This window comes from Conger conger, chromosome 13 (assembly GCF_963514075.1).
Source record: "Conger conger chromosome 13, fConCon1.1, whole genome shotgun sequence".
Lineage (NCBI taxonomy): Eukaryota > Metazoa > Chordata > Actinopteri > Anguilliformes > Congridae > Conger > Conger conger.
Genome location: NC_083772.1, coordinates 36,231,180 through 36,243,477, shown reverse-complemented (window position 1 = coordinate 36,243,477; position 12,298 = coordinate 36,231,180). Strand labels below are relative to the sequence as shown.

Here is a 12,298-nt window from a genome sequence, read left to right as displayed (position 1 = left end):
TTGCCTGCGTGTACACTTGAACACTGACACACGTGCACACATGCGTGATCGCAGGGGGAAATAACAGATATATTACTATTTAATATATTTTTTAGATTTTTTTATTGCTATTGTTTCTTAACATTCTATGGCATGCTTTCTCATGGTCCACAGAATATATGTAAATAAGTGAAAAAATAGATTTAAACTCAGAATTTTAAATTGTTTTAACACCTGAAAAAACATTTTAATGAAAATCAAACCAGACTGCTGTATAGAAGGTGAATTAGCCTGCACATTTTTTTAGGGCTGTGAATTTCATTTTATTTTTGAGACCTATATAAATATATATATAAATATATAAATAGATGTATAAATATATATTTTCTTTTTTTCTGGTTCCCTGCACTGGAAAGTGTACAAAAAACTAAGAATTGTACAAAAATGGAATGGGGGGGGGGGGAAGCAAAAAATGCATCACCAATTATGTTATTTTTCTTGTGTGTACTGCGGAGCTGTGGAATGAATATTGAAGTAGAAACATTCTGGGATTATTTTTTAGCTTTCATTTTGTCCTTATTAATAATAATATTCTTTGAACTTATCCTACTTTAGAGAAACACTGAACTGTTGTGTGTATATGTATATAATTGATTCACAATGTTAGTCTCTACCTCCCAAAATCAGTGTCCCTTCCAGCTTTTATATGTAAGTCAAACAGGTTTTTTCACTGAAAAACAAATAAATTCACTGGATTCAGAACATTGGGGCCGGTGGGGGGGTTATCTGTGGGGTTGTGGCTAAGGAACATTCTATCCCAGTATTTTAAAGTGGAATGCCAACTCATTTGGTTTGGACTGTTAATCACCATAATCAGCCATTTTCTGTGTTAGAAGATTACAGAGTTCCACTGAGAGAGCTGGCACATCTTTTCAATTTGGAAGTTCTTAAAGGTTTTTCTTTTATTTATTTTGTCGTGGGGGGTGCCAAAAACCAAACATACGCATTGTTTGCTGTGAGAGACTAGCTTGAACTCCCGTTGCACGAAATCTAAACCGGTACTTGCGCTATCAAAGATTTTTTTATAAGATATTTGAAGTTTATACTCAAAGGTAAAATTATTTGGATACATTTTATGATGATAAATAAAAGGGGAAGCCCTGATTTGGATGACTGGAAAGCCAAGGTGGAACGCGAGAAGGGCCAAAGATGAAGAATCATCAAATGTTTTACTGTGTGGCAAAAATGGCGCTCACTTTCTTGAAGATTTGAAGTACAGTGGTGAAACTCATTAAATGTGACATTTAAAGAACAAATTGTCTGTGTTTTATTTGGATTTCCAAAGGTACTTTTTTTTTTTCTTTTTTTTTTTTTTACCATGTGCTTTTTAAAAATGATATCCATCCATCTATCCATTATGTGAACCCCCTTATCCTGAACAGGGTCGCAGGGGGGCTGGAGCCTATCCCAGCATACATTTGGCAAAAGGCAGGAATACACACTGGACAGGTCGCCAGTCCATCGCACACACACCATTCACTCACACAATTATACACTCATACCTACAGGAAATTTAGACTCTCCAATCAACCTAACCTGCATGTCTTTGGACTGTGGGAGGAAACCGGAGTACCCGGAGGAAACCCACGCAGACACAGGGAGAACATGCAAACTCCGAGAGAGGCCCCGGCCGACGGGGATTCGAACCCAGGACCTCCTTGCTGTGAGGCGGCAGTTCTACCCACTGCACCATCCGTGCCGCCACACATATACACATATATATACATATATATACATACATGCATACTTCTTTTTTCTTTTTTTTTGTATGTACTGTACCAACAGAAATATCAAGTTCCAATACATAACACACCTGAAAAGCTTCAGACTCCAGTTATCCTTCAAGTGTCCTGTAAAGGAATGGAAGTGCATCCCATGGTTAAAATGTCTGGTAATATTTCATAGTATTATAATAATCATAGTATTTTAGACTACAAAGACATTTGTATTTGCTATGTTATACAATAGAATGGCATGGCATTCCTTTTAAAATGCCTGGTCATATTTCACAGATGTACAAGGCACTTCATGACACTTACATAATCCATTGTTTGCCCTGTCACTCTTCTGGCAAAGATTCCCACTTGAGACAAGTGACAATGAGCCAGTCAGTGGTTCTGCGAGGCAGCCTTTATCATCGCTCTCCCGGAACTGCCTCACGGTGACCAGATGACATGGTGGGAAGCTAGGCCTCTACGCAGCCGATGCCTAGTGGCTAACGCCGCAATCCTACCCAGAGCTGCCGGAAGAAGTTAGAACCGCCACTCGACCTCTTCCTCCTAAGGCTCGGCACGATACACCTATAGCAGCAGGTCCACACCCTCCGCCATGGCAAACTCGGTAAAGTGCTTTCCCACCTTGATGACCTGGAGGCGAAAGGGGCAACCAAGGGACTTGGGCGCTGGTAATGTGGGACGCACACATGCAGGGGGAACCGGAGTCCAAAAATAAGGTAAATATGCATGTGGTGTATTTACAGATGGTGCAAGACAATATTTAGGCTACAGTGGACTTGAAAATGTTAAAATAAATAAAAAACTATGGTATCTCACTTTACCTCGGAGTTCAGCCAGCTCAGCAACCCTAGGCATCGGGTAGGCAAGGGCTGAAATGGAATTTAGTTGCTTCAAGTACTATCAGCTTAGCAAGTTGGACCAAGTGATAAAAGGCCGATGTTGTACTGCGTTAACTTAATTCGACTGGGTTCCTCTCATAATAGTCCCTTTTGGATGTACTCCATCAAATCACCCTCTTGTGACACTTCTGAGGAAAAAAAACTTCGCAAAAATAAACCGTAATTTATCACTTTTGAGAAAAAAAACAGCCATCAAAACAGTACATCAAAATAATTTTCACATCAAAGAACAAAAAAGCTGCTAAAATAGATGTTTCTGTATTTTGTGTTTTGTACTGTCATTGTTCATGCTTTTTCTTCACAATAAAAAAAATATAAACTACATGATATTTGGAGAATAATGTCAGGTGAATCATTTTTAAAGCGCAAACGCATTACTAGATTCTTATTTTTACTATTTCAATTCGTACGCATGTGATTTCTCCAGAGTCAGAATATTTAGGTTCAACCATCGAGGTAAACCCTGAGAGTATATTGTGGTTAAACCGGCTGTTTCCCTCCGTGCAAGTTAAAGGTTGCACATGGGGTTCATACGTGTATTGTCCGGGCGGTTGATGGTGGTGTGTATAATTTTTCATGTAAATGTAATCTTATTTACGCAATTTTATTGGTAAAAATGGAATCGCACATTGTTGTTAATAAACTGTATTCTTATTGGGCTATGCAATTATGTTAACATACATAGATTGGTTGCTGTTGCTAACTACCCATATTGAGCATTGTTTTCTTGTGATAGGGTTCTGTATATGGACATGCCTCCGTTACCAGGCGCTGAGTTGGTTCAGACCCCGGTACAGCTGTACCGCTACTTACTTCGGTGCTGCAAGAAATTACCTACTCCGGTCATGCAACAGCACTATCGGCATGCAGTGAGACAGGTAATCTACCTTTGATTAAAGGTGACTAGACGTCAGGTTTTAATAATTAATGGGGCGTTTTAAGACTAGATCACTATGTTTTTTCCCACAAGCATAGAATGGACGGTAGTTTTGTTTTTCTTGTATTTTTTACATTCATGATATAAAAACGTTTTGGACATCAAAATAACATCATGTCATTGACCCATAGAATAGAATGCCTGGTCATGGTGAGTTTTCATTTATGTACAAGGCACTTCATGCCACATACAGAATCCATTGTTTGCCCTGTCACTCTTCTGGCAAAGATTCCACAAGTGACAGTGAGTCTGAGGTCATTTGGAACTACTCCTCTCTGTATCATTGTGGATTCCATCTGACATATTTTCCCAGGCCCTGTATGTGCAAATGGCAGGAATAGGTGGCATGAGAGAGACAGTTTTACTGCTGTATAATGGCCTGTTCTTAGTCACTGCTGCAGTCGTTGTTTGCAATGAATATTGTTTTGTAGCGGGGAAATGTAGCTAGCATGGGCTCATGTCTTGGGCGACATCATGTTTGCTGTGTGTTGTGGTTACTAACAAGGCTTTGTGGGTGTCGATTAGATGGGGATGGCCTGTTAAACAAGCAAGTATTGTGGTCTCATGACTAGCTCTAGCTATCCAAAAAAAAAGCATGATTTTTATCTGAAATCTTGATGGTCTCTTGCCTCCTCTGCTACAATACGATCTAAACCTGTTGAGGGTGCTGTAAACTGTAACTGACTGTGCCAGTATGAAGTTTTCATCGTGTTTATTGTATTATCCTGGTGAACATTAGAATAAGCTTAATATCTTCAAATAATAGCATATTGCAAAAACTTCAACTAAAGTTGGATACACTCTCACATTTAATGACAAAGCAAATATCATACGTATATAGAAAGATCAGTTGGTAATCATTTTATTATGGAGGAGCGGGCAGGAGGGGACCCGGTGTTTCTCACATGGATTCCTGCCAACCTTCCAGGACCCTCACATTCTCTAAATCACATTGACTGGATAGGCACCAAATATCTTTTGGGAAAATGTGAACGGCATTCTTGCTGTCATATGTGATTTCTCTGGTTCTCTGGCACAGGGATACAGCAGTCATGCAGATGAAGATGACCCTCGTCGGATCTCCCAGATCATTCAGCGGGCTATTGAGGATGCCGACTGGATCCTCAACAAAGTGGGTAACGAATTAGATAAGATGGAACATTTTCAACTGAAGGTCTCAAAGAAATGATAAATGTATTAGCTTTGGCCTACTGCAACTTGCTAGGCTATTAATTTGCTGATTATTATAATATTATAACATTTTATCTCCATTCATTGTCAATGAGATGCAAAGGTTTTCTTTGATTGTAGATTGAAGTGACAAATAAAACACGAAAATGTAAAAAAGGAAAATGTTTTCTTGTTTCCTGGCTCTTTTTGAATGTTTTGGTCCCTGACCCTGTTTATGGTTTTGCACTTTATTGAACGTCACACTGGATAAGAATGTATGCCTATAATGTACTGTAAAGTAACTCCTCCTAGGTGGTATGAGAGAAGGATCAAAACATGTGTTGTTAGATATTAATGCTAAAGGAGGTTTTACCAGTTACTGGGGCACTTTTTCCCGCAGGGATATTGAATGTTTGATGATTTTTAAAATGGAAAGTTTTACCGAATTTGCTGTAATTAGGTTATCTGCATAATCTTTAATCTATACTTACACTAGTCTTTTTCTTTTCTCAGTATAAGCAGAATTAGAAGAAGGAAGCAAAAAGGTTTCAGATGGGAAAGAACGATGTCATCATTCTGCGCTTCTGCTGCTCAGGGAAGATCGAGGTCATCATTCTGCGCTCCTGCTGCTCAGGGAAGATCGAGGTCATCATTCTGCGTTTCTGCTGCTCAGGGAAGACCTGTGATGCGCTGTTGTAAGCTTGTGGCCAAAGGACTAAAACATGCCTCAGATATACAGTACCAGGGCTGGCGGTGCCGGATGCAAAAATCCCAGTACTTAGCACTGAGACCGTGGATCCTGCTGCCATGTGCTGTCCACCATGTCTCGAAACTGATCAAAATATGTACTTGCCAAAAAGACGCATAATTAGTTTGGTGGTTCAGTAGTAACATGGAGTTGCTCCACCTGTGGGAAACAGCGAGTTACTGGTACTGTCACTGACTGCTCCACCTGTCCACCTGTTTGGGAAGGGTATCTGGACAAAAGGAGGAATTAAATAAATGTTGATGTTGTAACATATTCATTTTACTGCTATATTATGACTGTTTTATAAATGCTTCAGTGGTCTAATGTTATCAGAACTAAAAAAAATGAGTATGTGACACAAAGTTTGGATGAGTAGTTTTGGCTATCTGCAGCCTATACTTGAAGGGTGAACTGATTCCAGGAAGGCTCTGTAATCTGTCCAGGGTGTGCACTTAGTGAAGTAATGCAAGTTTTACTTGACATCTGAAAATGTATAAAATACGTGTATGTAATTAGGTTTTTACTTTAATATGTGTTGAAGTTTGAGGCATGATTTGGCAGATGAGGTATATTATTTTATTTTATATCTTCATAAAGTTGCTGTTTGTGGGCTGTCGAGAACCAAAGTCTGCCTACTGAATTGTACATGATTATCAAACAAATATTTTCATGTAAATGATGTATTTCCTGCTCTTGTATTCCTCATGCTGACATATGGCAGAAAAATGATGTACCAATGATTGAAGCTGATCCACCCAATTAAAACCAATTAACAAACCTCGGCAAACTGGACGGATGGTGTCTTAGCTGTTACCCACAGAGATATTTTGAAATGTATTTAAAGTTTTTATCAACAGCAGTTATCATGATAGAACAATCATCAGACCCTACACCCCTGCCAGACCTCTTCGTTCAGCCTCCACAGGCCGCTTGGCACCTCCCCCTCTCCGAACTTCCACCTCACGCTCACGACTACTGTCTGTTCTGGCTCCACGGTGGTGGAACAAACTCCCTGTTGAGGTCAGAACTGTAGAATCTCTCCCCACCTTCAAGCACAAACTGAAGACTTCAAGCAGCACCTCTCCCCATCCCTCCCAACCTCCCTGTGAACCTTAATTGTTGTCTTTGTGATTTACTTTGTGTTTTGGTATTTTTAGTTGGCTAGGTAAGCAGTATTTGGATAGTTAAGTTTGGTCACTTTTGCTTTGTTGTTTGTTTATTTGTTGATTAAAAAAAAAAAAAAAAAAAATAGGCCCTGGTCCTTTGTTGTACAGGTAGCAATTGAAATTGTACTTCCCTCTAGGGTCTTTCAACGCACTTAGCCCTGGTTATGGGTATGCACTTTGTTGTACATCGCTCTGGATAAGAGCGTCTGCCAGATGCAATGTAGAATATTTATACTTGATAACCCTACTGAGAGCAGTGTGTTACGCGTACACTCTCCTACTGAGAGCTGTGTGTTATGTGCACACTCTCCGACTGAGAGCAGTGTGTTATGTGCACTCTCCTACTGAGAGCAGTGTGAAACGTGTGCAGGTTTACCTAATAAAGTGGACACTGAGTATGTTGTTCCATGTTTAAATGGTAAATGGTAGGCATTTATATAGCGCCTTTATCCAAAGCACTGTACAATTGATGCTTCTCCATTCACCCATTCATACACACACTCACGGCATTTGGCTGCCATGCAAGGCCCCGACCAGCTCATCAGGAGCATTTTGGGGGTTAGGTGTCTTGCTCAGGGACACTTCGACACAGGCGGGCGGGGGATCGAACCGGCAACCCTCCGACTGCCAGACAACTGCTCTTACTGCCTGAGCCATGTCGCCCCCTTTCTTAAGACACTAAATCTTTTCATGGGGCCCCAAAATTCCTGTTGGCACCTCTGGGTACTAAAATGCCATGAAGGCCAAACCATACTATTGTATCCACTGTTGCTGGTGTATCGAAATAAGGCTGCTGAATATTTTGCCTTTTGATGTCGGTGAGGTTTGGCCAGATGCGGCTTCCGTACAAACGGCAAACGACCATGCTGGATGGTGGCTGTAGTTTTGCTGTGGTTTTATTACAGTATAAAACACAGAGGAACTGAATACGCAAATACAACAAAGGCTTTTAGTTAATATTACAACTATATAATGGCTGGGAGTCGGCTTGAAAAGTTCGGCACAGTGTATTCGCGGTAAGTATAGCTATATTTTGGCTTAACGACTTCGGGAGCCAGAGCGAGCTAGCAGACGTCAGTCCGACCATTTCAAGGTTAATAGCACTCAAATAGCTACAGTTTAACTAATTAGCTTGCTAAGATTGTGTTATTGCTCTAGTTGGTAAGACGTGTTATATTACTTAGGTCTAACGTTAGGTGTTATTAGCTTGCCCAGTCATTGTTTCGATGATTTTAACGTCGCAGCTCCGTTTTGTAGGGTTCGGGACTTGATGCGGGCGGGTGTCATGAAAGAGAAGGACAAGCCAATTTGGTTCGATGTATACGCCGCCTTTCCACCCATGAGCGAGCCCCTGTATATAAAACCTAAGCCCAGGGTGTTCGGAAAGGTGACTGATCCCGTGCCAGACGTCTTTTACAAAGAGGATGCGATCAGAGCGTAAGTATGACGAGATTTATGTTTATGTTTCTCCTTTTGCTGATATTTTCTCAGTGAGATTCTGTTTGCCATTGTCTGTGTATTATTCAGTTTTAAAACTGAAATGTCAGTCTTTGGTAAGCGTTTGAGGACAGCTGTCCTTGAAATGAGCATAAAGAGTATTTTTTTGTACAGTCTTACACTGATGGTGTGGGTATGAGCAGCGTTGTATACTGCTGTTTTTTTTTTTTTTTTACTGGGGTTGAAAACTGTCTAGTTATATTTTTTGTACCTTTAATACTTACCATTGTGCTTCTTAGTCTAAATGTTTCTGAGGAGTGACAACAAATAAAACTGGCTTAGCCTATATACAAAGTGAAGTTGGTAATATGGGAACATGTGAAGAACATGAGCTTTGTAATGGTGATCAATAATGTATTTTAAATGTCTCCTCCCAGGAAATTCTTTAAGGTGTATGGAAGTGGGCCGAAGGCTTTTGAGCTCGGCAAAACCAACTTTGTGTCACCTTGTCAAAGGTACGGAAGTGATGTTATTTGGATGTATTTGTCCTTCTCTCGGTGAATATTAAAATACATTTGAACAAGAACTTTTTTAGCTTTGGGTATGTAGGCTAATTGTTATTATTTTGATCAGCAGTGGTTGATGGCTTGTTGTTAAGATTCCTTTTTGCGATGATGCAAAGGCTTACATTTCATGGTAGGATGTGGTGTAATCAATATGAAGTGGCCCCACCCAAATTCCAACGGGGGTTTAGCTAATGAGCTGCTTCTTATGTGAAAGTGTATTTTGTTTCATTAGAGCACGACCCCTAAAATTATACCGCTTACCAGGTTATCAGAAACCTCTGTAAATATCAGGAACATCATTCATTGCAAATAGAATACTAAATATTGGACCTGAAATTATTATCTATTAAAAAACCCAGACAATGAATCATTCCTTTATTTTGTACACATTCATTTGTGTGTACATTTGTATGTATGTATGTGTGTGTGTGTGTGTGTGTGAATTTGTATGTGTATAATTCTGTGTGTGAATTTGTATGTGTGTATAATTCTGTGTGTGAATTTGTATGTGTGTATAATTCTGTGTGTGAATTTGTATGTGTGTATAATTCTGTGTGTGTGTATAATTCTGTGTGTGAATTTGTATGTGTGTATAATTCTGTGTGTGTGTGTATAATTGTGTGTGTGTGTGTAATTGTGTGTGTGTGTATAATTCTGTGTGTGTGTGTAATTGTGTGTGTATAATTGTATGTGTATGTGTGTGTGTGTGTGTGTAATTGTGTAATTGTGTGTATGTGTGTGTGTGTGTGTAATTGTGTGTGTGTGTGTGTAGGTTTGTTGTGAAGTACCAGGAGTTGAAGGCGCAGGAGCACCTGGAGGAGCAGGACCTGTTTGAGGGAGCAGGGAGAGTCCTCCTCTCAGAAGGCATCATTCTGCGAAGGAGGGGCGTTCCTATGGTCAGTATCCAGTGAGAAATGATGCTCCTTATTTCATAATGATAGGTCACTTGGGCAGTTCCATCTTTAACTCCAGAGACAACAGAAGTCATCACAAGTTTTAGGACTGAAGTTCATGCTAAACAAAGTTTCTTCTGAAAACTTAAAAGACGAAGTGCTGATGATCTTTTGATGTGACCTGGCTTGCTGTATTCATTAGTGTATCACCTGTGTTAGGTTTGTGAATGTTTGCCAAAATATTACTTGTTAAACACAATATACTATTTTCTGTGAGATTGTGTCAATATAGAAGAATACAGTTGGGAGCAGGTGGGAGGGTTGTCAGGATAGAGGGTTGACTGTTGTGTTGGATAACTCCATGTTCAAAGAATTGTAGATATCGGCAATCTTCCTGTCAAAGAAGTTGATCAAGTCCTCTGCAGTGAGGGTAGAACGGGGCGGTGCAGGGGCAGGTTTGAGCAGTGAGGAGAAAGTAGGGGACAGTTTGAGCAGTGAGGACAAAGTAGGGGACAGTTTGCTTGGGTTATGGGATGAGCTTTCAGTTTTCACGTTTGATAACATTTAGCCTTAGCACCTATGAGAGGAGGAAAATGCAGGGAGGAGTGATTGGTAGCTGGACAGGTCAGCAGGGTCTAGGCATCTTCTCTGTACAAGTTAAATTTAATTTGTAATTTATTCTGTATGGGGTCGTCTTGTGTCACAGTTACACTTTTGGTCCAATTGGCCTAGCCTTCTGCAAACTGTCATCATGGGCAACATTTCTGTCATCCATCAATAATCCAGCAACGCCGAGACGCCGCCGCAGGTGCCAAGCCAGACGTCAGTGCGGACGCCAGTGCAGATGCAGACATCAGCGCAGACGCAGACGTCAGTGCAGACATCAGCGCAGATGCCAGTTCAGACGCAGACGTCAGTGCGGACGCCAGTGCAGACGCAGACGTCAGTGCGGACGCCAGTGCAGACGCCAGTGCAGACGCAGACGTCAGTGCGGACGCCAGTGCAGACGCCAGTGCAGACGCAGACGTCAGTGCGGACGCCAGTGCTGATGCAGACGTCAGTGCGGACGCCAGTGCAGACGCCAAGCCGGACGTCAGCGCAGACATCAGTGCAGACGCCAAGCCAGACGTCAGCGCAGTCATCAGTGCAGACCCCAAGCCAGACGTCAGCGCAGTCATCAGTGCAGACGTCAGTGCAGACGTCAGTGCAGACGCCAAGCCAGACGTCAGCGCAGACATCAGTGCAGACGCCAAGCCAGATGCCAAGCCAGACGCTGAGGGAGCAGGTCCAAGGAACACCCCCGGGACGTCTTCCTGAGACTCCACACCACCCCAAGACCCACACGCTTCCCAGGTCCTACAGAGAAACACACACGCTGCCCAGGTCACACGCGCACACACACACACACACACACACACACACAGAAACGCGCACACACGGGCAAACACACACAGACGCTTGCACGCATACACAAACGCACAGGCACGTGCACACACAGAAAGGCACACACACAGAAAGGCACGCACGCACACACAGTCATCAGACAGTACATGCATTTGCAGAGGGACCTGTGGGGAAGGTGATTTCCTGCCTCCCCTACCACTGAGGGGGAAAAATTGTCCTTTTTATATTTTTTGGCCCAGTGTGGCCACTGTAGTTACCTCGGCATTGCTTTGTCATGATTGGTCCATGTTGCCTCTTGTACTTCTGGACAGAGCTGAGTTCAGCTCCGGATGACCGTAAACTCTCTGGTGGACATGGACCGTCTTCCTCACCCTGGTTCAGCACATCATTGTTACCTGAGATCAAAATTTAGACTTTGGTTCATGAAACTGATATCAGCTGTTTAAGAAAGCCCCTGGAGTGTGCCATCTGGCCATAATGTGTAAAATCACTCGACATCGCAAAGGAACTGGTGACTGCAGACCTTTTTGCCCGTAGGTAATGGAGTATGATTGTGTCCACTGTCCACACAATACAAGCTGCCTTCGCAATGCAAACAACACAGTTAAAAATGTGAACCTTGTCCACAGAATTCGGCATTCTAACTGCTAACAATTGTTCTCATATTACAAGTGGCTGCTTGGAGAGGGGTTGAATTGGGAATGTGCTGCATGAACCCATGTGGCTCTCTGAAACGGTGTGCTGTATCTTTGGGCTGTATGTTGTCAGTAAAGCAGTGAAACTAAAGCGTGGGTGTCCTTCCTGTTTCTGCCGTCCCATCACATGAGCAGTTCTGACACAAACAGTCTGGAGTGTTTCCCAAATATTGTATTTCATCTTTTTTTGTGGGGCATGTGTGCACAGCTGATGCATGTCCTGTTTCAGAAGCAAGCATGGAGACACCTCTTGTCTAAACATGTCTAAACATCTCCTTTTGATATTAAACCAATAACATGTATGAATTCCAGCACTAATACATTTGCCAGTTTAGGTTATTCTGTAATTACGGAAATGTAAGTATTAACTTTCAGAGCAGAGGGTTTTTTTTTTTTTTTTCTCATTTTTCTCCCCTATTTTGAATTCCCAACTCCAGCTGCCTGAAGTGCATGAAGCTATCGCATCTTTTCCATACTGCTCCCTAAAGCACATGCAGAGCAGTAGCATCCAATATACTGAACAAAATCATAAACATAACATGAAAAATAGATAAGATGTGCGAAATGTCAGTATTTGTATGTGTATGAATATGTTTAATAATGTCTTT

The 12,298-nt window shown here is 41.6% G+C and overlaps 3 protein-coding genes across 5 annotated transcripts in view; all 3 read left to right on the top strand.

The window, feature by feature from the left end:
- The window catches only part of nlk2 (nemo-like kinase, type 2), a 34,843-nt gene extending 33,548 nt beyond the window's left edge, over positions 1-1,295 (top strand). For both annotated transcript variants that reach the window (XM_061216729.1, XM_061216728.1), the window contains one exon: positions 1-1,295. This exon is cut by the window's left edge and continues 1,417 nt beyond it. The gene's annotated coding sequence lies outside the window, so the exon portion shown is untranslated.
- An 849-nt stretch (positions 1,296-2,144) lies between these two features.
- lyrm9 (LYR motif containing 9) lies at positions 2,145-6,306 on the top strand. 2 transcript variants are annotated; one of them, XM_061218088.1, is made up of 4 exons: positions 2,145-2,491; positions 3,411-3,552; positions 4,651-4,743; positions 5,295-6,306. In XM_061218088.1, the coding sequence occupies exons 2-4, from the start codon at positions 3,421-3,423 to the stop codon at positions 5,307-5,309; spliced, it is 240 nt and encodes a 79-aa protein (XP_061074072.1). In that variant the 5' UTR covers positions 2,145-2,491; positions 3,411-3,420; the 3' UTR covers positions 5,310-6,306. The 2 variants fall into 2 exon arrangements, with proteins under 2 accessions (XP_061074072.1, XP_061074071.1); XM_061218087.1 differs by lacking the exon at positions 2,145-2,491 and adding an exon at positions 3,153-3,234.
- Positions 6,307-7,518: 1,212 nt separating this feature from the next.
- mrps23 (mitochondrial ribosomal protein S23) lies at positions 7,519-11,781 on the top strand. The gene is made up of 5 exons (XM_061217439.1): positions 7,519-7,711; positions 7,953-8,132; positions 8,570-8,647; positions 9,471-9,594; positions 10,378-11,781. Exons 1-5 carry the CDS (start codon positions 7,668-7,670, stop codon positions 10,906-10,908), a joined length of 957 nt encoding a protein of 318 aa, XP_061073423.1. The 5' UTR covers positions 7,519-7,667; the 3' UTR covers positions 10,909-11,781.
- The last annotated feature ends 517 nt before the right edge of the window (positions 11,782-12,298 follow it).

Bases quoted from the DNA above. Each gene is read 5' to 3' on its own strand.
- lyrm9 (XM_061218088.1), top strand. From the start codon at position 3,421: ATGGACATGCCTCCGTTACCAGGCGCTGAGTTGGTTCAGACCCCGGTA. The intron at 3,553-4,650 runs GTAATCTACCTT...TCTCTGGCACAG, and splicing joins ATCGGCATGCAGTGAGACAG to GGATACAGCAGTCATGCAGA.
- mrps23 (XM_061217439.1), top strand. From the start codon at position 7,668: ATGGCTGGGAGTCGGCTTGAAAAGTTCGGCACAGTGTATTCGCG. The intron at 8,648-9,470 runs GTACGGAAGTGA...GTGTGTGTGTAG, and splicing joins TTTGTGTCACCTTGTCAAAG to GTTTGTTGTGAAGTACCAGG. The intron at 9,595-10,377 runs GTCAGTATCCAG...TCAATAATCCAG, and splicing joins GAAGGAGGGGCGTTCCTATG to CAACGCCGAGACGCCGCCGC.